Source organism: Copadichromis virginalis, linkage group LG9 (assembly GCF_057382275.1).
Source record: "Copadichromis virginalis isolate Kocher_CV1m ecotype Utaka linkage group LG9, C_Virginalis_male_GT1.1, whole genome shotgun sequence".
NCBI lineage: Eukaryota > Metazoa > Chordata > Actinopteri > Cichliformes > Cichlidae > Copadichromis > Copadichromis virginalis.
Window position 1 is genome coordinate 11,317,816 of NC_140626.1, and position 27,768 is coordinate 11,345,583.

Below are 27,768 nucleotides of genomic sequence, written 5' to 3' on the forward strand. Positions count from 1 at the left end.
CACATTAACCCTTCAGGTAGTGCTACTGTAAAAAGATTTAAAAGGAGCTCACTACTAAACCGATCCTTCAGTGAAGGTTTTTTTTTACTTATAAAAGCAACACCGTCATTCTAATTCTTTGCGTTTGCATCTCAAATGAGAGTTGTGGCCTTCTTGTCATGTCGATTGACATCAGGAAACAGTAAGAGGCCAACGGCGGTTGTGCTTGCAGCGTTCTTATGGTAAAGGCTTTGTGTGTTAGGCTGCTGTTCGGTATTGAGGTTACCAGGGCGTTTAAACATGGCAGGTATTTTTAGGCCACTGCCGACACCGGGCCAGCCAGAGAGCATGTGAAGCTAAGCCACCGCGGTCAGGAAAGACGACAGAGACTGAAGCGAAGGACTGAAAACCTCCCTCCTCCCCTCTCTGCCCTACATTCTGACAGATTTTCTTCTTACCCCTGCTTCAATATGGACTGTTTCGCTACCTGGAATTACTGACCTACATCGCAGTGTGGCTAAATGCTACAGATGCATTTGAGGGCATTTTTGTTATTTTCTTTTTTCCATTCTTAAGACAATGACGTAAATGTTTGGTTTAACTGTTATTTCGAGCAGTAATGGACTACATTTCATCGGCGGGGATTGCTTCAGTTTTTGACATTAGTTTAGTGTCTTTTCCAACCTTACAAGCAACTTCCATTATCTCTTGTTTTGCGTGAATACCTGTTGGGACCTGGAAATTGTAGCTGGAGATCTGCTCTTAAAATTTGTAGTGGGACGATTGTTGCTTGTACAAACTGGATAATGAGGAGTCTTTTCATCCGGCTGTGAAGGCAACAAAAAACTTGATCTTTCTCTGTTACGTAAAAGTTCATACAATTCATGCAAAATCAAAGATGCTCACATTTTTAAAACAACACATTTTGCTGTTAGATGTCTTAAGCGTGTGGCTCGAGTTCCTGAAGTCTTGTTGCAATACGATTTGTAAGCAACCCCTGGAGACTCAAGAACAGTCAAATTTTGAACAGGACGTCTTATTTTTGCAGTTTGCTAAAAAAAAGAAGACAAAATCCAGATTTCTTGTAATGTTACTGTTCCATCTCTTTTGATCTCATCACTCCGTAGATACAGTTACATTTGTGCAAACTGCCATATCAGACCTTACTGTACCCACATACAGTAAGGTCTGATAGTGGGTCTCAGGATTTCATTCAGCAGTCGGGGTGATGTCGGCCACCACACTGAGGTCAGTGAGACCCTCCAAACCAGTCATTGTGAATGATGCTTCAGGCAGACGTCTCCAGACTCTTTCACGCCTGTCACATTTCCTCAGTGTGAATCTGCTGCCATCAGTGAAAACAACAAGGTGGTGGATCTCCCAGTTCTGGTGTTCCCCGAAAAATGCCAGTTGAGCCATGCAATGCTGGACTGTAAGCACCGATCGCACTTAAACTTACAGTTTGGTGAAAACAAGCATATGAGTGGCCCTGAAGGTCATTTTGTAGGTTTCCTGGCGGACTTCTCCCATTCCAAATACCAGATATACCAGTTCCACTTCTAAGTTAATGCTTCTATCCAGCTCTCCTCATGTAGTGGGTGATCTGGGTATCTCCACGTATGTGCCATCCTGAAGAAGTTGGACTGTCTGTGCCACATGAATGGGCTGCAGGTGTCATCTTAAGCTACCAGCAGTATCAAGGACATTAGTAACAATACAAAAAAGTACTAGGAGGTATCAGTCAGGAGGGAGAAAGAGAGAGCAGCAGTCCTTGGCCACCATATGCAAATCTGTTTCCTTTTTGGAGCTTGTCTAGTTTTTGCCTCTCAGGTGCACCTGTTGTCAGTTAAATGTGCGTCAAAGGAGTTAAAATTGATTCACAAAGGTTTATATTTCCTAACTGGGTAGATATCCAACTGATCAACTGATTAACTGATTAACTGATTAACTGATCAAGCACACACATCCATACATATGCAATAATACTAAGTGCAATAATCCTTTCTGTCATCGTTGTATTTTTACTCAGTTGTATATAGTATTTGTATTTGTATTCTATTTTTATCTTATCGTATATTTATTTTATTTTATTCTACTGTATATAGTATTTGTATTTGTATTCTATTTTTATCTTATCGTATATTTATTTTATTTTATTCTACTGTATATAGTATTTGTATTTGTATTCTATTTTTATCTTATCGTATATTTATTTTATTTTATTCTACTGTATATAGTATTTTATTTTATTCTATTCTGTACAGTTGTGTACTGTATTTATTCTTATTGTATTCTAATTTTTGCCTCATAACTTTTGCACTGTCCACTTCCTGCTGTGACAAAACAAATTTCCCACGTGTGGGACTAATAAAGGTTATCTTATCTTATCTTATCCTTGCAGTTTAGCTGACCTGGTGCCATACTGTGAGTTTCATGTGTTAATTGACACGAAACTCCACTTTTTTTCAAGTTTTCTGACACAATAAACTCAGATTTCTCCATACTAGCCGTATTTATACACACTATTCATAGACGAAACACCCAAACTCCACTGTGCTGCTTACAGATGAGCGTTGGAGGTGAATTTATTCAGAACGTGAGTTGCCTGTGGTCAGTGTTCTCTTCCAGATGAGCAGCGATTCACCGAGAATGTTTAGATTCTGCATGTTTATTTCGCTCTCTTCAATCCACTTTCTCCCCGCTGTGCAGCCAGTTTCCCCTGGGCGCCCGCTAGCTTCATCTGAAAGGAGATGAATGAGGGAGATTTTGTTTTCAACAAGGGCAATCCCTCGCTGACACATCTTTAAAAACTTTCACCAAAAACCTGTCAAGAGGTGCCGGAGGCAGCATCTGTCATCTCTGCGTCAGAGCTAACGGCACTGAATCACAGGGACGTTTACGTCCTTCTGATTTCGCCGAGATGCTTTTCTGTAATGTAAAGATTGTGCAGAATCGTTGCAGAGGACTGTGTGCGTGTCAACAAAGCTTTTTCCAGATGCAACTGTGGAGAAGGAAGGGGGGGTTGGGGTCTTTTCCTCTTTGTGTTGCTTCGGAGTGGTGGAGGTGGAGTGGGTGGATGCGCTGTCATTCAAAAGTGGGGGCGATTCTAAATAGCTAATCTCCATCCTCCACGCTCTTTGAATTCTATCCCATCGTAGCAACTGCTCCGAGTTATATAATATCCAAAAAAGAGGCAGTTTTGATGAGCTCACATGGGGAGAAGTTTGCGCAGTAAATGAAATAATGCATGAAGGCAGCCGTGTGATTCATCTTACATGAAAAGCTGCAGTTTGGGTTTCTGGGTGAACGTGGTCAAGATTCTGATGGGGATTATAGTAATATAATATTAATCACTGTGTGGTTATTTGATGAGATTTAATCCATAAATCCATCAAAACAATATCCACGAAACAAGAGAAGCAGCTAAAATTGCTTTTGTTGGACATAAGACAGTTTAAGAAACGATGATTTTGGCTTGACTTTAGCGGCAGACATGCAACAGAGGAGTATTCCTTTTGTTTAAACACAATGAAGCGCCCTCATTTAATTAGGAAACGTGTGTTTACTTCAATTAAAATCCTAATAGGATTCAGTAAATTCAACAACAGCCTCCAAATGGACAGTTTTTCATTAGTTTCTAGGGACATGTCATCATAAAAAGAAGCATGATGGAAGATGGCGTGCGTGATGCATTGCAGATCGTGTCTTCGGGGAGGTGTTAATCAATGGAGTCTGATGTGTGCGATTTCTCAAACGGTGCAGCTGTTTTATGTGCACTCGCTTTCTTAGGTTTGACTGTTTAAGCTTCTACTTGTAACACGGAAGCAGCTCGAAAAATATCCAGTGAGCAGCAGTTCGCTGGGGGAAAATCCCATGTTGTTGCCAGAGGTTAGAGGAGAATGGACAGACTGGAAATGATGGGAAGGGAACAGTAACTTCAACCCAAGATATGCAGATGACCATCTCTGAACGCACACCATGTCAGACTTGAGGCGGATGGGCCAGAGCAGCAGAAGACCACAGCGAGTGTAACTCCTGTCAGCTAAGAACGGGAACACGAGGCTGTGATTGCTGAGTGAGTTCTCAAAGGTTGCCTGGTCTGACGTTTGGAGGGTAGAGTCAGAATTTGGCATAAACAGATTACACCCTACTATCATTTACTTTCCATTTAAATTCTCAGCCTGGCTTTTGTTCTTGCTCTTTTTTGCATTTCTTTATTCATTTCTCATTTTTCTTCTGCTTTTTTCCACTCAAAACTATGTATAAAATTGAATGTTAACTGCAAATATATGATGAGACCCTAAAAATAACCCTCTACAAACAAGTTTATTAGAGTTGATGTACTCACCAGAAAGCTGCTTTTCTGTAGCTGAGTTCCTCTAAGCCTTCGTAATGGACAGATGAGTGATGTATTTTCCTTTATGGCGTTTAATTATTCAAGCAAAAGTAAAACACCATAACAAGATTGCACACAGCTGCATGACTAATGCGCAGAATCTGCACAGGCTGATTGAAACAGTGCCTTTTTAAGCACTCGTGATTATGATGGTAACTCCTCGGGGTATGCTAAATGATGCTAACCCACTTATGCCATATAGATCTGACAAGCTGGCTATTTGCGGCCAGCGCGTTAGCAACACAGATCCAGAAGTGCCGACACGTTTGTTGCATTATAGAGGATACGAATGTATTTGGTTATTCAGTCTGGCCTTTTTTTGGCTGCAGTTTCAGAGTCAGTTTACGATTTCATCAGTTGGTTTGATGTGTCATGTTATGTACATCAAGAAGAGCTTCCACATTACCATAACTTACATCAGAATTAACTCGGGCTGCTTTCGCAGCTCTACTTTTTCATCTGCACAGGTCTGTCGAACTCATTTTAGTCTGTGAACCACATATAGTTTTGATAACAAATGTGGGCTGAACCAATAATGCGATTACATAACTTCCCTTCTTTGCATACAGAAAAATTACCAATCATATTTTCACAACAATTTTCAAAACATTTGGTGTAGGACAGTGGTGTCCAAATCCAGGCCTCAAAGGCTGCTGTCCTGCAAGTTTTAGATGTGTCCTTGATCCATCACAGCTGATTTAAATGGCTAAATTACCTCCTCAACATGTCTTGAAGTTCTCCAGAGGCCTGGTGATGAACTTATCATTTGATTCAGGTGTGTAGACTCAGGGTGAGACCTGAGGTTTGCCAAGCCTGGCCGAGGAGGCAGCATCGGCCCGCCAAAGGCTCCAATCTGGCCCCTTGGAAGGTTTTGGAGAATGTGAAGGAGGAAATAAACGGCCATTCATATCACACCTAAATAAAAAAGTAATGGATCAACAATTAAATAACAGAACTATCTAGTCTAGTGATTTATGATTTTTACACTGGGTTTTCAGTGCAATGAGCTGTAATTTTACACATGTATTTTTTACAATTTAAGCCCAAAGCAGCATTTCTTTATTATGTGGAAAAACTATAGCACGCCTTAAATGTGTAGTAAAACGTCTTTACACTCTCAGAAAGGGAAGTTTCACTTTACAGGCCTCCTTCATTGCACAGTTTAATTTGACAATCCTGGATGAGATGATTAGCTTTAATCCAGCTTGTTGAATCTTGTATACACTACCCTTGATAATAAGATGACCAATAAAAGGTGGTATATTAATATACGCTTCTGGCCTGACATGAGGAAAGTCTGCATTTACTTTGCTTTTATTGTCTGGAGCCAATATGAAAGGCGTTATTACTTTATACAGGGCTCTAGACTAACTTTTTGACATGGGCGCACCGGTACGCCTAACTTTAAAAAGTTAGGCGTACCGGCACAAAAGTTAGGCGCACTCAAATTTTTCAACCGCATCGCTTAACACCGCAGTTTTACATGTGCACTTTCTTTGGGGGGGGAAGTCCATACAGACAATATTAATTTCTAAATTATTAACTAACAAACTTGTGCTTAAAGTGCTTTGTCAATATTGTAGAAAATGTTAAAAACTTAATCATCATCTTGGCCTCCTCTGACGACCTGTTTGCTGCTGTCTGCTGCTGAAAGGCCGTGGGGAGAGGGGACACTTGGGCAGTGCATTTACTGCAGCATATAATGTGTTTTCTGGATACACTGTGCTTTTTCAGCATTCAAATATTGATGGCACCGTGTCAGAGCACTGGCTATGAATTTCAGACAGATCAGGCCTTAACTTAACAAAAAAGTTATCAATAGTTCTTTTCATCTTTTCTTATTACCCACAGCTACAGTACATCCACTTCTCTCAGGCCTAGGCTGCTCACTAGGGCTGAGTATCATCACTGATTTCTATAATCCATTCAATTCCGGTTCTCAAAGTCCTGATTTGATTCAATTTAGCCTCAGACAGTCAGAAATATTATAATTCTGATCATTTATCAGTACTGATACACATGAGACTTCATCAGAATTGTGAAAATCACAGCAGATGCCTTTGTGTGAAAGTAACTGAGAATAAAACACAGGAAAACATGAAGGAGATTTTCCTGGTCTGGCTTTGTATAGCAGATAACCTTAAAAATATTCTGCAATTTTGCACAATTTTAAGAAATTTAAATTTCTTCAGTATTGAACAGCAGAAATTAGGCTTTCTTGTCCGAGGTCATTTAAGTGAAAAAAGAAAAAGCGCTGTAAACAACGGTAGACTGGTGGGTAATAAGCGAATGAATAATGCAGAAAACAGATTTGAGACGGGAAACTGTTCCTGAAGTACAGAGAGAGAGAGAGCTGTGCAGGAAGTGTGATTTTTATCGTGGTGGAAGCAAAACAGCAAAAGTCAGAGGGAATTCATGACGACATTGATCAAATGTGAAGCGCAGTTTGCTGCTTCTTTTGCTGCAGGCTCGGTGAATTTTGGTTGGAGAGAGGCAAAACCTGCAGCTCAGAATCAGCGCAAAAAGACGTAAACACAGCGCGGACCCGAAGAATCGCTAAGCTCCGACAGCGTGTCCGTGTTCAGGCCGTCGGGTGAGAAAGACGAAGCTGATTCTGATGTGTTGGGTCCGCTCCGTGTTTAGGTCTTTGTGTGGAATCCGTTAATGAATTGATATCGCTTTATTCAAGCTACTCACCTCTCTTCCACCTGCACTTTCAACTGGACCACGGCCAATCAGAGAGGTCCTGCCCCTGACTATCTCTGATTGGTTTAGTCCACGATAGGGGCATAATGTGTGTCTGTTGTTGACCACACGGAGAGTTACAGAGATTTTTTTTTTGTTACCGGAACAGTTGGTCGCACCTGTGCGACCAAATATTTATTTTTAGTCGCACCACTGAAAAATTTGGTCGCATTTGCGACCAAATTGGTCGCACTCTAGAGCCCTGTTTATACCACCGAGATTTGGATTTATGGTAACATTTCATTGAGGATTTAGCTCATGCCGCTCGACAGTCGACAGTATAATCCGGCGATGACGAAAAGAGGTCGTAAAATACCTGACATGTAAACTAGCACGATGAATAGCTCTGCGAAGTGCAACAAGATTGATAACCCTGATTCAGTCTTTGTTTACCTACATTCAGAGCGGCTGTAAATCAAGAAAAAAGCAGAGCGAAGGATGTGTCTTCTGAAGCTCCCGGCTCTATGTTTCTTCTCTGAACTGGGCGACAGTTTCCTCTTCTGAGTGGCTCCTAAGACTCGGCTCTCTGGTGCACCACAGATCTGTCGACTTTTCTGACCTTCCAGCTCTTAATTACATTCTCCTGGTGTCCCCGGTGGATTCAGCCCCCAATTAAACGACTGAAGTAAAAGCGAATAAAAGTTTGAGTTTTAAATTCAAGTCAATTTGGCCAATGCTGTTAAAAAACAACCCAGCTATTTTATATAAAGCGGTTTACATGTTTCTTTGTTAGTCTGCCAGCTGTGGAGAATCTTTAGCGAGTAACGATCGTTGCTGTTGTCATTCATCAGCGCTCCCGTCGTGCTACTGCAGTTTGTCAGCCTACATAAAAGCAGCAGACATTCGAGGACGTGTTTGTGTCCCAGTCCTGACCCAAACAGATCTCAAACTTGTTTTCTAATTAATTTGCCTGTGATTCCATTTTCACAGCACTCACTCACATCCCCCGTTTGGGTTCATAATATCCTGTGGGTTGAGACGGGGCAGACTAAAACTGAGGCGTATGCTGAAGCTCTTTGAAGGACGCTGCAGGATCAAAGGCTCTCAAAAAAAAAAAATTGCCGAGGAATGTCCATATGGATTTTCACTGACCGCCTTAGGACGTCGTTTTCAGCACAGACATCCCACTCGAGCTTGCTCTTACACTTTGTTAAGGTTTCTGGCAGTCTTTCAAGTCTCTGCTCGCCAAATGATCCCAACTAGGAGCTGAAATGTGCAGCCTTTAAACACTGTCCTTGTAGCTTCACTTAAAGAAAAGCACTACTAAAACCAGTTTGTATTTTCCCCTCAAAGAGGCTTTGGGGAGATTGTTTTCCCCTCGTTTGCTTCATTTCATCCCCAGTTAACTGCGAGATAGTATTTCAGCAGCGAGGGACTGATATTGTCATGTCAACGTGATGAAACAATGGAGATTGTGCTGCAGATTGGCTCAGGAGTGGGTGGAAGAGATGAGGTTATGTCTTTAGCACGGCTGCTGCAATGAAGTCAATGATAATACCAGCAGTGAACACAATAGCAAGAAGCTCTGGCTTGTGTCGTACTAACTTCGAGTGGGGGGTCCTCCATGAAGGATTCATCTCTGTATGTAGGATCTTAGCCTGCAAGGACTGCTGAGAATCTTTTGTGTAAACATTTTTGTTGAGCATAAAAGTGGATTAAAAAAATAGAGTGGAAATGTAGCCATAAAATATCAAAATGTACCACAGTTTCGCTGCTCAAGGACAGCAAGGACAACCTTAAGACCTCGACACAGTTGACCTGTAAAATCTGCACGAATTATCTGAATGTTAAAAGCATTTTTTAGACTCGCTTGTTCTTTTTTGGCCTTTTTCAACTTCATTCAATCCGGTTGTTCAGTGATGACGCGACGAATCCTACTTCCGGGTCTAAAGTAGTCTGCGTTTAATATGGCTTTTGTGTTGTTAACATGTTTAATGCTATGTATTTTCTTCTATTTGATCTCAAAAAGCTCCTAAAACAGTCAGTGATCCCTGTTGACCTCCCTCGGCTTTTATCACCGCTAATCATTTATTTAAGCTCAGTTTTTAAAACCTTAGGATGTAACTACAGCCCAGCCCATGCAGCAGTATATGAATGACTAACTTTGTATTGTAGATGAATTATCTCAGTTGTTCTCCTGGCTGAAGTTTGGTCCTTTTACAGCATCCTGCCATGTGATTACATTTGTTTCTGACCACCGAGAAAACTCACGTTAACTTTTATCGAGTGGAAAAAAAGTTAGCTTGTTTATATTATGCTAACATAGCTGTGTCGCTAGCGGTCACGTAGCACATCATTATATACCAGCTAGCCAAACTTCAGTAACCCTACAAACGTTACTGCTGTTTAGTTTTCTGTCTTCATTTATGCTGGAAGTGATAAGAAAGCTGTACGTTTTAATTAGTTTCCAAAACCCCGCAGTCAGGACATGCTATATTGTATTTAGATAGAAGCTAGCGAGCTAACTCCCTGCTAACTTCTAACTCCGTTAAATGTCATAAATTCCGTTTTCATGGATGCCTGGATGTTAAACTCAATTGTTACACCTGGTAGAGCAGAACGCTGATCATTTTATTAAAGATGAAAGACTTTAGACAGTTTTTCAACTCTCAGTAATGCCACAGTGATCGTTTGATATATGGACCTGCAGCGGAGTTTAGACCCAGACACGGCTAGTGACGTCAGACTGAACAACCGGATAGACACAATGAAGAGAGGACAGGAAAGCAGGGGCAAAGACAGAAGACACGCGGCGAAGGACGCAGGTTGGACTCGAACCCGGCCTGGCTGCTCTCAGCCCTTTGGCATGTGATCACCCGCTCAACGCATTGAGCTAAGCTGGCGCCCAGGTTTGCTGCTTTTTAATGCAGCTGTTCACACTTTTTTTTTTTTACTTTTTTTTTACTTTTTGGTGCTTTTTCCGAACATCCAATCTGACCAATCAAATGCTGCATTTGGCAATAAGTTTGCTGTGTCTCAAAACACAGAGCAGTACTGAATATCTAATGATGTGGAAATAGTAAAATAAAACTATTTTACCTCAGGCGCACAGCTAGACGCCGCTCCTGGTCAATCAGATCTCTGAAATGATTCCTCTGCCCGCGCAGATGTGGTCCCAGCTCTGCCAGCAAGAACTCAAGCTGCCCCGCTGACATCCTGAAATATGTATGAAAGTTTTCAGTTTTTTGTGGTCAGTTTGTAGTCAGGTTTGTATTCACCGAACACCTTTGAACAGGCTTTGGATGCATGCAGGTAAAGTGTCTTTAGAGCTAAAGGGAAACGGGATGTGAACATATCTGACAAACATTTAGCTTTTTGTTAGCTTTTAAAATAATTTGCACGAATAAACAATGACAGATGCAAAGATTTCTGCTTGCTCTACTAGAAGCCTGAAAAAACTGGTGCTTGCTCTCAAGACATCAGACTGGATAAAATGCTAAAGACTGTCCAAAGAAACGACATTGAACTAGCATTCATATACAGAGATGTGAATCGTTAACAAGATGAAAGACATGAGCAATATTGGCAATATTGATTCTAAATGAGCAAAAACCTTTATTAGTTATATTTATGTACAAAAACATAAAATTTATGACAGAGCCCAGGTTTTAGATGTGCACAGGGGTTTCACTGCATGGCAGGTATTCCCTAAAGAAGAAAGCCAAGGTGTTTCAGTCTTCCACCACGTCATGTTCACTTATGAGGTCTTCCTTGATTTCACGGCGCTCTCTATGTGCATGTATGTGCTGGCGCGTCTGCTTACTGCTGGCCAGTTGTGAGCAGCCTGCTGATTCAGGCACTGTGAAGCTCAGCTGGAGTTAAATAATCTGCCAGAAAAGTGAGGATTTGGCAGATCAGATGTGTGTATTTGGGAACATCACTTGTTTTGTGTTTTTTCACGTTGTGTGAAAACCATGCAAATGTGTGATCACATGTGAAAAACGCTCCCCCACTGATGTGAATGTCAACCATTCAGAGAGGCTGAAGACAAGCATGTGTGTGAGTGAAGGATCTGCTTGTGAGGCTGGGACTACATGTGTGAGCGACTGTGTGTGTGTGTCCTGAGGGGCTGCGGTCCGTGGAGGTTGATGTGATTTACCTGGACAGTGAGGATGACCTTACTTCTAACCTTACTCTGCTGAGAGAAAGAAATGAAGGCAAAACTCAGACGCTTGTTGTTTGTTGTGAATATTTGCTCTAGGATTACACAGAGACTGATGAGCTCAAATTAAGACATGGAGTGAAGCTGCGATGTTAAATTAGCTGTCAGCTATCACACTAATTTCATGCTGGAATACAAGTTCTTGAGCATCAAACAGCCCTCAAACTTACATATAATTAGTTAATTAGTTATTAATAGCACTTTCAAAATCTTGTTTTGGTAAGGAAAATCCCTGCTTGTTTCCAGTTATCAGCACATCTGTTATTAATTGGAATAGATAGAAACCAAAGCTGTTTTTACTTGGCTAGGCTGTGGGACATTTTCACGATAGATGGAAATAACTAATATGCGAGCATAGGGAGAAACGAGAGAGAAATGCAAGCAAGCTGGTTTAAAAGCTACCACATAGGTACATTACACACACGCACAGAGATACACGCTAAGTGCTAAGTAACTTGATCGACCTCTGTCAGTCAAAGTGGCCATGTCCTCGAGTCCAGTATGAAGGTGGATGAGATAAAAAAAAGCTCTGTTGAGTTGAGCCTAGTCTATAGTGCTCCTCTTGGAAAAACAAATGTGTTTGGCACAATAAAACACCGGGAGAGGTTTAGTAAAGATAAAAAGATTTTTAAAAAGTTACTTTATACCTATTCTGTAAATGTGTTTTGTGATCATCAATGGTATAAAATGTGGATGTAGCATCTGAAGGCCACCAGGTGGCGATAGCTGTGTTTGCAAAAACACTTCCAGTCCTGTGGACGTCAGTGAGAAAACCGCTTCCTGTCTCGACCTAATGAGTTTATGGGCTCAGTCACTCATGTCGGGTCACACTGAGTAACGTCCATGCTGTGTTTCAAATTGGAAGATGATCTAATAATGTGCTAACGGCTAACAACTTGTCAACCACAAGTCTTTTAATAGTGAGCTCGCTGTTTCACGCCCCCTTCTGGCCACACCCACTGCTCATCAAAATAGCACCTTAGAAACCTGTTAGTGACATCACGGCAGCTATGTCCATGTTTTTAATGTTATGAAGTCAGGAGTGTGCGGGGACTGACTCGCTTTTGGAGCCAGTCTCTAGTGACCACTGTCAAACCTGCAATTATTTAAGAGATCTGATTTTTTGAACTTTTGAGCTAAACTGGTTCCCTGGTTCATTTTTAAGTCCTTGAGTCTGACACTTGATTAAACCTGAAAGTCCCTGCGGTTTGACTCAGAAGCCGTCTCAAAGAGCTGAAGAGGAGGAACTCTGCAGTCTCTGAGGTTTCTGAGACTGCCTCTTGTTGTCATTTAAAAGAAGTTGTTTTTGCCATAGAAATAATGGAAAGCAGTGTTAGCTTGATGCAGAGAATGGCTGTCTAAATGACGCAGGCAGCAAAACACAGGGAAATGGCCGACGTGTGCTGCATTCCAATCAGCTATACATCTGTATATCCAAACACACTAATGATGTATTATGGGCCTTAATGAGCCGTGGCACTGATTGTCAAACACGCTCTCGCTCTCTCTTTCTGTGCCAATCAGGTTTTTATTCTCCCCTTTATATCTGGATTAGATTTTATGCACCAGCTGCATCCGTCAACTGGATGTACTCCCAAACAAGCATACACCCACATCCACGTGTGTGTGTGTGTGTAGACACAAATAACAATAATAAATCTCACGCCCAACAGCACAGTCACAAAACACAAGAAGCAAACTGAGATCAATTAGTCTAAGTAACACGTGTACTCCACCCCCCATGTCTCACTTACACCTACACCCGATATAAACCAGAGTGCATCGTGTTCACTCTCTCTGTGGTGCCGTTTGATGGCTTTTTCTTCTACATTGTTCCACTTTAACAGTAAATGTTTGATGGGAAAAGCAGTTGAACTGGAAGAGCTTTTTGGTTTTTCTTGCTGAAAATACAAACAAGATTTTTTTTTGGACGTACTGAAAGCTTCTTGCTTTCATTAAAGTTTCATCAAGCGCGGCCTCCGACAGAGGCAGTGGAGAAAAAGCAAACAAAGCGACCGATTGATATGAAAAAAAGACATTTGTGGATGAGACTAACAGAACTTTATAATATTGTTTTGCATGTTTTAGCAGAGCTAGTTAGTTTTTTTGTTTGGGCCAAAAGATAAATCGGAGCTTTAAGTTTCTCCTCTGCTGCAGCGACTCACACACAGAGCATCCTTCACTTTAACACCCTCAAACTCATCCTCTTAGACACAGTCTTTGTGCAGAGAGCAAACCCAAGCTGTTCCAAACACAGGCGGCTTCAAGACAGCGAGCGTCGCAATCGTTGAAATAACTGCTACAGCAGCGAGAGAAGAATGCAGCCGACGCCAACACGCTGCAAGATGCTTTCACACCTGTTTGTTTGGTGTGGTTTAAACTGGCCCCTCAAGTGTTACACCTCTGGTTTGTTTTACACAAGAAAAATCTTAAATGTGGAGTTTGCCAGACAGCTGATCGTGTAGATGGAAGTCTATATGCAAAGCATGTAATATGATGAGCTTCATGTGTTCCACAGTGGTGCCTATTTTTAGCTGGCAATCGGTGATTTAGAAATAAAGAAAAGGAGAAACAGAAAGGAGGAGTAAAAGCAGAGAGCAGGAAACTGGGACAGCGTGCTGGGCTGTGTGTGAAACCAATAAAGCTGTTGACATGTTATACGTTCACAATGCATCAACCATTTGCTTGATCTGCTCTCCGCCACGAGAGGAAGGAAAGGATGAGCGAGGATAAACAAAGAAGAGGCCGTCGATGGAGATCAGAAATAGGCTCCGATTGATCTCCAGGACAGATATATGGGTTACTATTGATCTTCCTCTAAATAGAGCAAACATGGCACTCGTGTCATTACAATCCAACCAGTGGCGTCGCTGTGTGACAGTGATCCAATTTTAAGATTAAATATTAATGCACAAGTCATATCTATCTATCTATCTATCTATCTATCTATCTATCTATCTATCTATCTATCTATCTACATACATACATACATACATACATACATACATACATACATACATACATACATACATTAGGGCTGCCACGATTACGTCGACTATCAAAATCGTCGACGACTGATTTAATAGTCGACGCGTCGTTTGAAGCTTTGTAAGATCCCAAAAGACGCAGGAATAAGTAGCAGGATTTAAGAGTGTAATAACGGACTGAAACAGAAGATGGCAGCACAGCATGTACAAGGATGCCAGCTGCCGTTAAACCCCGAAGAAGAAGAAGAAGAAGAAGAAGCAGCTGTGTCCCAGAATTCATAGCGCGGCCCAGCTCAGTTTCCAACAATGGCGGCAGCTAGTTAGTTTTAATATTACTCTTATTATTCTTTCTGGGTCACAAAATAAACGTTTAACATATTTTCAGCCGAGAATGTAGCTGTGTAAACCTCAAATATCAGCTCAGTTTATCAGGACACCACATATTTTCAAAAGCGCTCCGACGTTTTCAGAGTCGTCTGTTACCCACTAGCTCGATAGCTAGCCGGGGGCTAGGTCACTAGCGCGGTGAGAACACCGGACTCCCGGCAAATTGTTTTCAAACCCACCGCCGTCTTTCGCTACTCAGGTTAAATATATGAGTCACTTAGATAAATTAAAAATGTTGTTGTTTGGCTTTTTTTTTTTTTTTGTATTTTATTTGTTCCTGAGTAAATCGGTTTGTCTGAGATTAAAGTTATAGTTTTTACACAGCTGAATAAATGTCAAGCAGACAGCTGATTATCAGAAGTGTGAGATGCTGGAGAATATACTCCGTTGTCCTGTTATATTTTAGATAGCAAGGAGTTTATTAAACTCCACCGAAACAATCTGCAAATTTCATTAAAATTTAATAAACTATCATCTTGTCTTTATTTTTAGTTAGCACCTTAAAAGCTTAAAGCTGTAAGCTAATGATAGTTATATAAGAGCAGATGCTGCTGGTGCAATAAGCTGTAGTTTTACGTCCAGTGGATGATGATCTGATTAGTCGACTAATCGCATAAATAATCGGTGACTAGTCGACTATCAAAATAATCGTTTGTGGCAGCCCTAACATACATACATACATACATACATGTGTGATTTCTGTGTCAGCCCACCCATGCAGGCTCTGTGTGCTTGTCTTCCATTCTTGTGGGCAGACACATCCTTCATCCTGCTTTAATTGGCCTGATGTGAATCACTTAATCCAGGGGTGCAGCCACAGTCAGACAGGGCAGGCTTATTAGCCTCCATCAAAGGACCTGTGAGCCTTCATCATCTGCTGCTGCAGTACAGTACGTGTCTGCTGCTGAGCCCGTGACCTCTGGACACCAAATCTAACGCTTGATCTTCTGTGTGTGTGTGTGTTTTTAACTTTGAGTTCTTACAGTAGATGCTGCTTTCACGTAGGATTTCGATGTGTGTTACAGTCTTACATAACATCTTTACTTTGCTGACCAATTAAGTTTTGCACCAAAATCATGCCGTCTTGTAAAAAGTCCCATTTCATTTATGGACATTTTCCTGACATTTCTATTATTAGCGGCGCGACTGCAGATGGATGTAATGCTGGCGAGCCTTCCAAAAGTCTTGTGCAGATGGTCAGTTTAGTTGCGTGTGACTCATGTAGTCAGCGGAGCCAAAACAGCACAGCGCTTCGCAGAACTCGTCCCCTAAAATCGCCTGCCAGCTACAGCTGGAGGGCCTCCAGAAGCTCGCGGCCGAGTCGCAGCATTTGAACATGTTGTACCTGCCAACACGCTCTCCGGATGTCAAGCCCTTCATTCATTATTAGAGAGAAAGAGAGAGCGCTACATCAGCTTTGTCTAATAACTGTACGCATGTCGCCAGCTCTTTATTATCTCATTCGCGGCTCTGTTTAGATCGCAATACCAACATGCATGCCCATTTCTGTATTCATAAAACAAGCAAGAGCACTGCCTAGACTGCATTAAAGCATTAGTGCTGTCTAAAGTCTGAATCCTTATTATCATCCTTCTTTGCTTGATAAAGGGCTAATTATTGTCTAACCTTCACGTACCTGCTTCAGGACTTGCGTCTTCTGTGTGACAACTCTACATCCAGTGTGTGTGTGTGTTTGGATTTTGCCACTAAATTAGTTTTATTAGTGTTCTACCTGTCCAAACCAAATAAAAGAGCGTCTGACAAAAACATGTGTCAGTGCCCTCAGAGCAGTGATCTTAAATAGCTGCGCGGTGCTTGACATACTCTTTTTTTCTTTTTGTGTTTTGCCTGGATTTTGTCTGTCAAGCTGTCATAGCTTATTTGTGAAGGTTGAGGTGGCTTGCAGGTGTACTTGTAAACAACAACAATAGCACATTCTACACGCATGTTTAGGGTGTGAGCGATTTAGAAGCACCAAGTAGCCCAACAAGCCATTTAATCCCCCCTGACACACACATAAAGACCCCAGTCCTTCACTGGGCAGCTACTTCAGTACTGCTGGTTTGATTTGAAATGCCTCCTTTGCATCCTCCCACTCTTTATTTTGCGCATTCTCAATGTGTTGCTGCTCGTGACGCATCAGGATTTCACAAGATTTCCATCATCACGTGAAAATGATAAGCAGCAGACGACTCATCTATCAGACATCCTTTCCAGCTGATACTGGTATTAAAAACAACCCACAGTTCTGCACATATGTCACACTCTCTGTCTGTCCTCTCTGTGTGCCTCTTAGAGGCGGGCCGATCGATCCAGATATCGATAGTATTGATACTGACGCTGGTATCGGTCTCAGATCGATACTAGCGTGATGAGATGGATTCATTGTTTCTGTCCTCCAAGTTCACTCTGTAGCCTGCTGATTTATGTTAAACTAATTTTTGGGAAATCAAAAAATATACCTCAAACATGCACTATGAAAAATGTGTTGACTGTCACATTTATTTTATTTATAGCCTATAGCACATTTAAACAACAGAAGTTGAGCCAAAGTGCCGTAGAGACACCCACATTTATATTCCAGGTCCCCAAAACCCCAGACACGAAAAGCTGATGTAGCTGAAAGATGTGTTTTTTTGTGTAAAGTAATTGTGGAAAAAAAATCACAGTGATTCAGTGTCCATTAAAATTAGATCAAATTTTGAAAATCAGTGATGATTCATCACATAAGTCATACCACACTGCTCTACCCTACATGAACTGCCTTGATAGAGTAAAAGTACCGGTATTGTATCGGCAGTACTGGCCCTATGTTTACTTGGTATCGGACTGATACCGAAATCTGCAGTATCGCGCAGCACTAGTGCCTCTGTTTTCAGGAGGGGGGAAGGGAGCCGTGTGATCAGTATTGATCTCAGAAAGCTCCCAGGCAAATTTATCTGTATTATATCTGTGATGTGTTAGCGTGAGTGCAGGCTTGGCCTCAAAAAGGAGGTTTGTGGGCCGTTTGGCAGGTTTCAAAAACGGAGAATAAACAGAGTTCCCCTGTTGAGTTTTGACTCACATAACATATCTACATTCAGCCAGCTGAGTTCAGTGGTAATTAGTCAATCTGGTCTCACACACACACACACACACACACACGCACACAGGTAGAGATGTTTAAACACACTGGAAGCAGCTTTAAATGACATATCACACTAACAGCCTCAGCTGACACACAGTTTACATCACACCTACTGACAGTAGGTCATGTGACACTGCTTTGTTGTTGGTGTACTGCTGCAGCTGTTGACTGGGAGCCAAAGCAATATTTTTTTGTGTGTATTACACTTCTCTTCTCTCTTTCTGTTCCTTGTTTCTTTTCTATTTGATTTAAATATAAAGTGAGTATTTTAGGAGGCAACGCAGTACAAAAATAATTCCACATGAAGATGTAAAAACAACACAGCATATGAACGTGTTCCTGTAAAATATGCCCCAGTTTGTTTGTTGAGCAACACAGAAGTGTTTGAAAATGCTGCCCTCGTGTGTCTGTTATCAGAAATGCACCTTTGTGATGTCCTGAAACGTGTTTTATGTTTCAGGTTATGGACACACTTTCTAAACTCTCCCACACTGTGATTGTACAACAGACTGGAATCAGGTATGTGGAAGTGAAATGTTTTAATACAAAACAATGCATTTCTTTCATTGCATCTTGTGATCTTAGTAGTGAACAATAAAATCTAATGTAATGGATGCATTATACTGCCACTGGAAGCTTGTGAGGTATTTTAATCCTAAAACACGGACTGCTTTCTCCTCTCAGGCCCTTTCCAACAGAGGACAGTGTTGAAGATGAGGACATCTACAACCACCTGGAGGACCTCATAGAGTATGCTCTCCACCCTTTTGTTTCCAGCCATATCCTTAAGAACATTTTAAGATGGATTTCTAATACACATGTTACATTTTAAAAAGTCAGCAACCTTGTGAGTCTTTATGTGCACATGTGTGTGTCATTATGGCACGCTGAGTAAATGTAAAATGAGCATACTCCAACAAAAAGGGGTTTCTGAGCTCTTTTGCAGATGTTTACACGTCTTTCCGGATGTGTGCAGACAGCTTTTGTCAGCATAGCTGCACAAGATGCAGTCATTAAACCTTTCACATGTCAAGATGCAGTCTGGGGTCTGACAGCTCACCGCTGTGATCCCATTGCACCGCAGTCTCTCTACTTTAGTGTTCGGCTTCCTCTTAAAACTCTCCACGCCTGTGAGGATAAAGCTGCCATTTGTTCCCTGGGTGTTGTCTGGAAGGCAGCCATTTTCAGCATCAACTCGCCCCGCTCTTTTCCTTAGTTAGCTACAAGTGGGGTGTGTGGGACTGTGAATTAATCATTTGTTGTTCAAGCCCTGCTCTGCAGACACCTGTTAACTTAGCAGATTTAAATGACAGATTTTTCTGTCTAAAAATACCCTTTAAAGTTCATAGAGAGGGTGTTAGCTATACTGCGTGCAACCAATGTAGGTCGGTCGGTGTTCGATACCAACTAAAACCAACCTTTTTTTCACCTTTGGAAATAAAGCAGGGACAAAATAATAACATGACATAATCCTCCTCCGTTGCAGACAGAATGTCTGGCACAGTCCCATTCACAGGCCTTCCTCTAAATGCAGCTGTAGGACTATTGACTCTGGCCTATCTGATATGGATTTTTGAATGCATTTTTGTTTAGACTGAATGCGTCAGATGCCAATTCATGGACAGATTTTTTGTCGCTTCTCTGTTTTTCCAGTTCATAGCTCATAACACTGCAGTTTCCTGTCTGTTTCTGATCAGAAATACTGGCACTTGCATGGTAATTGAAGTCAGCAGAGAGCCATAATCCTACAGCAGAAATGCTGTTGGAAACCTTTACAGTGACACAGTGGTTTGGCCCGTGTTTAACGCTGACAGCTCCTACAGAAGGAAGCGGCACACTAAGAGTAGTGACAGCAAAACAGTGGCTTGATAGCAGCCAGCACGGGAGGTTTGATGTGTCAGCCTGGATCTCACTGAACTGAGCCACATTCTCCCATCTGCTCAGCGTTTAGCAGCCATATAACGGACACAACAGAAACACGCGCACGCCGTTCCACACAACAAGAGGTTTCATTTCATTTGGGTTTTTTTAGCCAAGCATACAATGTTGTTGCCCATCTAGAACCAAAATAAAGCTTTATATGTGCAAAGCATTTAGGATTAAGAGCAAATTCTTCTCTCTCATCACTGGAGATTTCATCTGTTCTAATCTGTTTTAATGTGCAAGGCTAACAAAGTGTTTAAATTCACTGCACTAATTTTTGAAGAGATAGTATAAGTTAAAAGTAATAGTTAAGGGCATTATTTCTCTGTATTCTAGATATCTAGTAATGCCCACTAAAACACTAAAATTGAAATAGACTAGCTTGGCTATTAGCTATGAAGCTTTATGCTAGGCTGTTAGCTATGAGGCCTTATGCTAGGCTGTTGGCTATCAGTCTTTGTACTAGACTATTAACCAAACCTAGCATGAAAAAAATAGTTGTTTTTTTTTTACTACTACTTACTACTGTTTCTTAACAAAAGTAACAAAATCCCTCACACAAAAGCTGCTTATAAAACAGGAAGTGCAGCTTAGCATTTACATATTTTGTTTATGATAAAGATGAATTAAAGTAGATTAGATTATTTCTACCTATATCTTCTTTTTACGATAACGTCAAGCTAAGCTGTCTTTCTCTATCATATTGAGACTGAGAAATAGTCTCTCACTCAGAGAAACAAGGTTACAACGTAACCTTATGTTCTGTAGCTCCTTTGTTAGCTTACAGAGGCCCACTTTACCCTCAAGTCCTAAATGAATTTTGACACATTGTCTCGTCTCTGTTTGAGTTATTGCCCTTTACTATAAGACATGACAATAATACATTAGGTGAAACAGAGCAGCAAACCACAGAGAGAAATATTTTTTTTTCCTTTATGGTCCACCACCTATGCTGTAGATCTCTTATCCTTGACCTCACCTCCTGCTCCTTACCCTAATAAAACATGCTAATTGTTTACGTCCAATTATCCCCTTAGGTTTCTTTGAACTTGGGAACATTTGGTTCTAAAATAAATGTATGAAAAGTAAAGAAGACGCACACAAACACTGAGTCACATCATGTTAGCCCACCTGCTAAGGCTGCAGTAATTGGCTCCGATGTGAGCAGTCAGAACAGGCTGGTGGCGTCACACATAAAAGTCTTTTCTTGTCTGCGTGTTCCTCAGCCACTTTCACAGCAAGGGATTAAGTTTTGTCCCCTTCTAACAAGATTTGTAGTGTGGTATTAAAATCCACATCTGTAAAACCAGAACCGTGTGTGCTTGTCAAGAGAAGTGAAAACCATTTCATCCCACTCACTCAGGATCAAACAGCAGCGTGATGTAATGCAGTGTCACTGCCTTATTCTTTCATTTGTCCTGCAGTGAGAATGGAGTGGAGGATGAGGAGGACCTTTATGACTGTGTGTACGATGACGAAGAAGGCGGCGAGATCTACGAGGACCTGATGAAGACAGAAGCTGTCCCTCCTCCGGTTTGTCCACCTCTGTAACTTCACTTGAAAATGTGTTTTTTTGTTCTTGTTGTCAAAGACTGCAAAGAAAGACTGGTGAAAGAAGTGATGCTACCATCATATCTGACGTCTTAGGCCAGGGGTGAGGAACTCCAGGGCTCAAGGGCAGGTTTTAGATATCACCCTGGGTCAACACACCCTAATCAAATGACTAGTTCATTACCAGGCCTCTGGAAAACTTCAAGACATGTTGAGGACGTAGTGTAGCAATTTAAATCAGCTGTGTTGGATCAAGGACTCATCTAAAACCTGCAGGAGACCAGTCCTTGAGGCCTGGAGTTCCCCTACCCCTGTCTTAGGTGATGGGATCAGACATGGATAGCACTTCCCTACTTGTGTCTCCAAGTGTTCAGCTGACCACATCTTATTTTAAGCTCAATAAATCTTTTATGGGCAGTTTCAGGCAAAATGTAATGCAATGTGTGGTTTGTAAAAGCATTGGGGACAGTATGGAAAAATAACACCACATCCTGCACCGATGGCATATTTTTTTGTAGGTTCTTGTTTGGAAACCATTTAAAACATTAGTCATTGCAATAAAAATGAAATGCTCAGAATGTGGTATCTGTTTGAGAAAATATAGTTTGAGAAATTGAACTTTTTTGAATTCTGAATGGACGTTTGATTATGTGGAGCTGGTCTTCATTGCTTTGTGGTTTCCATGAAACTTGGAATTGAAAATTTACAAAATAAAAATTGGCCTTCTTTTATCTTTCCATCTGAAATATCCTTCAAAAGAGTTCTTCTGAAACTTGGCAAACTTGAACAAAAGCACTGAAAGAAAGTCAGATGAACCTTGGTGCCAAAGCAGATTCTGAATGCCTTTAAAATGCTGTTTAAATTTCAAATATACATTTTTTAAATTTAAGTGATTATTTATCAATGTATCTATTCAAGTGTATAATGTGTGCGTGTGTGCGTAGGCGTTCCAGAAGCAAGCAGAGACTGACATCAGGAGTTGCTGCTTGACAGAGATCAAGCAGACAGAGGAGAAATACACTGAGACCCTGGAGTCTATAGAGAAGGTACACACTGGCTGACTGGTGGTTGTCATTGTACAGCCCAGGCTTCCTCACATTGCTACGTGCTGACTGAAATTTTAAGCAGGTAATCTCATCTGCATCCCATGCTGAGTTTGTACGCTGGCGATACTTGGAAACATCGTCTCGTTGAAGTAATCAGAATTATAACTGCCAGTTATTGTGATTTGGTTACATCTCAGAAGTAAAAAAGCGGCCCCTGATCACAGGTTTAATGTGACATGACTGAATTAGTTTGAAGCTGCGGGCCCTCCAGAGTTCTCTATTAAACCTGCTGAGCGAGTGTGTCTCAGTTAGCTTGAGTGACGAGTACTTACCCACAAAGCTGTTGTGAAAGAACATAGGATGAAGCGCTTTTGGACATCTTTCACTAATATCCAGGTTGCCAGCACTGTTTCATAAATTGGTGTCAGTCTAACTAACTTTATTTCATTAGGTGGAAGTATTATCGCTCTGTTTCCCTTTACGAAGGATGACTGGAAATCAATTTGGCCTCTTTATCACCTTCAATATGAGAAACTGTGAAACTGTAATGTCCTCTTTTCGGGTGTAATGGAAACAAAAAAAAGCGGTGTAACACTCCGCACACCCAGAGAAAGAAGCGAGGTGAAGGATGTATTTATATTTTTGAAATTAGCCGTGAGTAAAATGTAATCCCAGCACTCCTTCCAACAAACGCCCTAACAGAGAGCTCTGAGAGCAGCCGCTCGCCTGTGGATGTGTTCCACCTTACCCGGCACTTTTTACAGGACTGTCTTGGACTACTTGTCTTCTACCTCTTGTGTACGTTCACGTCTGCTAAAAGACCTCGCCTGATTTCCCAGAGGAGCGCCTCAGTAGATGACTTTCGATATGAAGTGGATGGTGGAATTTAGTTTGTGCTCGCCCGCTCCTTTGAAATGTAGAGGTGACTACACTGTGGGAGTTTTCTGAGAGGAAATCATTAAATTGCAAACTCTGAAAATGAGATTATTGTCGTGACCCAGACGCTCCTGCTTGTTTTCGCTGACTGCAGCTCTTTGCAACTTAGCCCTATAATATAATAGCGTCTCACGCAAAATGACTTTCCCACTCTTACTCTAGAGGAACGAGGCTCTTTGTCTTCATTCATTCCCTCTCTGTGTTTCTCTCCTGCAGCACTTTATGATTCCCCTCAACACGTTCTTGTCCCCAGCTGAGATGGAGAAGGTGTTTGTGAATATTCCGGTAAGTCAACGCCTTTGGAAGCGGTCATTGTTGAGGGGGTTGCAAAATTCTCCTTTAAATGGTCTTTTCCCCCACCGACTGTCACAATAGGAGGAATGTAGAAGTGTAAATAATGAAAGGAATGATGGCTTAGCTTCACACCTACATGGCAAAATTCAATAAAAAAAAGATTTTAAACCTTTTTTAAATGTGCATTAAATTAACATTACAAAGAGACTACTACTACTATTTAAGAGCCTTAACTGTCCAAAAACAGGTCACTGTTTTGTGTTGCATGCTAACATGCCAACATACTGACATCAAATATGCTGACTGATTGATTTACGTTCACTGTTTGACTGTGAAATGCTAACAGTGACCAGAAAGTAGCAAGAACACCTCAAGATAATAGCAGTGTCTTTAGTTTTTAGGTAGGTTTGCAAAGGCAACATGATATCAGTTTTGCTGCAGGCCTATACAATAAAAAAAAAAGGTTTTTTTTTTAACCTCAATAAACATGAAGCATGAAAATTAAATGAATATAGTTAAAGTCAGAATTTTGGTCAAAGATTCTTATTGTGTGTTGACATATTTGAGGGTGGTACCTCAACATTTAGTGAGCTGTGATGAGCATTTCTAATGATTTTCTTAGTCATAGATCATTAATGGAGTTCTTGGAATGATCTGTAGCTTAGGGGAAAGAAATTGTTAGATGCAGGAGTTTAATGATCAGCACTGAAGATTTGCTCTTGTTGTTGTTCAGGACCTGGTTAAAGTCCACAAGTGTTTACTGCTGGAAATCCAAGATTCAGTCCACCACAGAAGTGCCCAGAACCTTTACCAGATCTTCATCACTTTCAAAGAGAGGTGCACACGGGGAACTTTATCTAAAAACATTGTAGTTTATTGTATTTAGTGTTTTATGTAATCCTTTAACAGTTCTGTAAAGCTCTTATAATTCTTTCTGTACATCCAAGAAGCTGCAAACTTTTATGTATATGCTGTGTTATGACAGGTTTCTGTGTGTTGTGTAAACAGTGTGTAGGTGTGAACCTATGTATGCACCTAAGATCATCACTGTGAAGACTGAGAAAACATTTAAAGTCCTACATGTTGTGTTTAGACTTCTTTCCAGTCCTGCTGTAGTTTCTTCACTTGTCAAATCTACCCCAGGTTGTTGATCTATGGGAAATACTGCAGCCATGTGGAGACAGCCATCGCCACCCTCGATGACATCAGCAAAAACAGAGAAGACGTACGCATGAAGCTAGAGGTAAATAGTTTTGTGCTCTTCTTAAAGGATGAGTGAGTGGTTATTGTGCACTGCAGTGGAAGCTGTTTGCTTCCACAGCTTCTCAGGATGGTCAGACTACGCCCTCAAGTGTCTACCTGAGACATTGCCGGTGATGACACTGCAGCTGGAAGCAGAAATTACTCTAAAAAGCTGTGATGCTCGAGTTTGCTTGCATTTACTTCTAGAAAGTAAAATAAAACCATTTTTTCAAAGTGAATTTAGTATTTTATTGATCCTTGTCTTTGTGCAGGAATGCTCAAAAAGAGCCAACTATGGCAAGTTCACACTGAGAGATCTGCTAGTGGTTCCTATGCAGCGAGTCTTGAAGTACCACCTCCTCCTGCAGGTACTGTACTCCGTCCTAGTGCATCCTCGCTTGTAAATCTCAGCCCAAGTTTTCTTGAACAAACCTTTGAACCCTTTGCAGTAAACATTTATAGTGTTTAAAATATGTTTTATTTTTGTATCACGTAGATGACATCAGGCCCTCACACAGCATCTTGCTGTCTGTAGACCATCAGAGTTAATATTTTTTAAACCTGGACTGGCCTATAAATACATTTTAAATGTGTATCCCTGGAGATTAAGATACTTTTCTATGTCTGTGTCATCTTTGCTTTGTGTCACTCACTTTGTTAAATAGGCAGAATGATAAGGCGAGGATGCAGTTTGTGGTATAATGTATGGGATAAAAGAGACATGAAAAGATGCTATAACTCACAAATGATTGCGGATTGTCTAATTGCGCGTCCTCTTATTTCTACCTAAGCACCTGCTTCACAGCTGCACAGTTACTGTTCTCGTGGATGTCTTTGTAAGTGACAGGGAGCTCACCGAGTTTACAGCTGCATCCCTGTGACCGAGAGAGAGAGAAGTTTGTTTCCTTCTCGATTATAAAATCAGTTTATAAGCAAGTGGACTCCCTGACACTACTCCTTGCAACCACCAGAGGCAGTGTTGACCACATTTTCTCCTTTGCTCCCCTCCTCTTTGCCTTCACTGCTCAGGCTCCGGGGCTCTTCTCTGCTCCTGTAGCTCCTTGATGACTGCGAGTCTCAAACGACCCGCACGTAATTGTCATCTGATGGAGACAATCAAGGAGGCGGTGAGAGAAAATAGATAAAGTGAAGTAGGGACTGAAAGGGAGAGCGGCAGACAGAACAAGATAAATAAGCAGCGAGACGAACAAACAGAAAGGGGAAGTATTATTTTGAACCGCTGGAAGCTCGGCCAGACTCAGCGACAAGTTACTAATGTGTCACCGAAAACGAAAACATTCCCCATTTGGGCCTTTTTAATCATCCAAAACCTTGCCATCCTTGTCTTTTATAATACATTTTGAATGGACCACATATAATGGCCTGTTGAGTTTTTCAATTATTTTCATTTGGACATATTTGACACATTTCACACAATCCCAGAGACAAACCAGTTGTGTTGCAGGGAAGAGTATGCATAAATGTGTGACAGTTAACAATGTCTCCATCATGCTTTCTCCTCTCTTCATGATAGCTGTGTGTGTGCACGTGTTGAATCTATGAGGAGGGTTTATATAGAAAAGCAATTAATATTATAGTCATCTGTGCGTCTGCAGCTGGATGACAGCAAAGTCGACGCGTGCGCTGCTTCTTTCACTTCGAAGCGCTCATTTACTCCTTTTTTTCAGGCAGAAATGTGCTTATTCCAACAGGGTTCCATAAAAAGCAACAAGAAAGTAGCGCCAAAAATAAAAAAAATATATCTGTAGGAACAAAGTGATTCTGTTTGTGTCAACATGGGCTGAGATCCCCTCGGAACAGCCGGGTAATAGCTAGCTGCAGCGAATAAAGCATCCGCTGAGTTACTTTCCCACACGGTGACAGCCAGAATCTGTACAACTAATGTCTTGTCACTTCCTCTCGCTCCCCGAGTACCTCTCTTAGCTGGTTTCTTTCTCTCTTTTTTTCTCATCAATCTCTTGCTCTTTCATCTTCGCTGCCTCCGCTCATCACGGGCCCCCTCCCGCTGTACCTGCAGCGACACGATTCCCTGAATGAGTCCATCGTGCACGGGCCCCCGATATCAGTGTGACCACACCCTTACTGTGTATCTCGGGGGCTGCGTGGAGGTGGGAGCAAGCCTTGATAAATAGGCCTCTGTCGTCTTGCTAGTGATAATAATGCCCAGGTCGAGCTTGACTGACACCGGGGATTTCAGCAGCGCCGAGCGGACACATATATCTCCCTTAGCGGCTCAGTGTGTGTGGACACAGTGGGTGTGCGCCCGTGTGAAGGACATGCATGGCATCCTTCCTTATCCTCTGCCGCCGAGGTCTAGATGTCTTGTTTACGCTGCGGCGAGGCACCGCCAAGCAATTTCAGATACTTACTTGCGCACACACTCCTGCAATAGATGAGTGCACACATACGCAGTATCTGATTCACTTCCACAGCGGCCGTTTTCCTGTCGTATCTGGAAAGCTAAAGCCTCCAGTCCACGCGTGGCGTGTGGCATGTGTATATCTCTGTAACCCTTGTTTTATGATTCACAGCCTTTCCCTCCTTTTCACATTTTATCTACTTTGTGTTTGTGGTTTGTTTTTTTTGTCCAACAGGAGCTTGTGAAACACACCCACGATGGCACTGAGAAGACGAATTTACGGACCGCCTTAGATGCAATGAAGGTACGTTTTCTTTTCATATGCTCTTATCCTTGGGTGCACTGAAGGTCCAGAACAGGGCCATTCACCCAAAACGTACAAAAACTAATCCTGAAAATGAAAGAGAAATAAGAGTTTTAAAAAGGTAAGTGCAGACAAAGCTACATGGGCTCTTTTGATGAGAAACGATGAGGCTTCAGTATAAGCCTGAACAGTAGGTGGATGAACTGAAGGACCAGATATCTGGTCCTTCAGTTCATCTGCTGTTTCCACTTTCAAAGTAAATGACAATCGGAAGCAGATTGGCTCAAGACTCAAGCCCAGTACTGAATG

At 41.6% G+C, this 27,768-nt stretch overlaps 1 protein-coding gene across 3 annotated transcripts in view; it reads left to right on the top strand.

The window, feature by feature from the left end:
- Window positions 1-27,768, top strand: part of vav3a (vav guanine nucleotide exchange factor 3a) — a 91,678-nt gene that overhangs the window by 26,534 nt on the left and 37,376 nt on the right. For all 3 annotated transcript variants that reach the window (XM_085467743.1, XM_085467744.1, XM_085467745.1), the window contains exons 3-11: window positions 18,244-18,302; window positions 18,468-18,533; window positions 21,131-21,239; window positions 22,202-22,303; window positions 23,456-23,524; window positions 24,267-24,370; window positions 24,677-24,776; window positions 25,048-25,143; window positions 27,391-27,459. In XM_085467743.1, coding sequence (XP_085323869.1) covers window positions 18,244-18,302; window positions 18,468-18,533; window positions 21,131-21,239; window positions 22,202-22,303; window positions 23,456-23,524; window positions 24,267-24,370; window positions 24,677-24,776; window positions 25,048-25,143; window positions 27,391-27,459 — 774 coding nt within the window. The remainder of the gene's footprint in view (window positions 1-18,243; window positions 18,303-18,467; window positions 18,534-21,130; window positions 21,240-22,201; window positions 22,304-23,455; window positions 23,525-24,266; window positions 24,371-24,676; window positions 24,777-25,047; window positions 25,144-27,390; window positions 27,460-27,768) is intronic.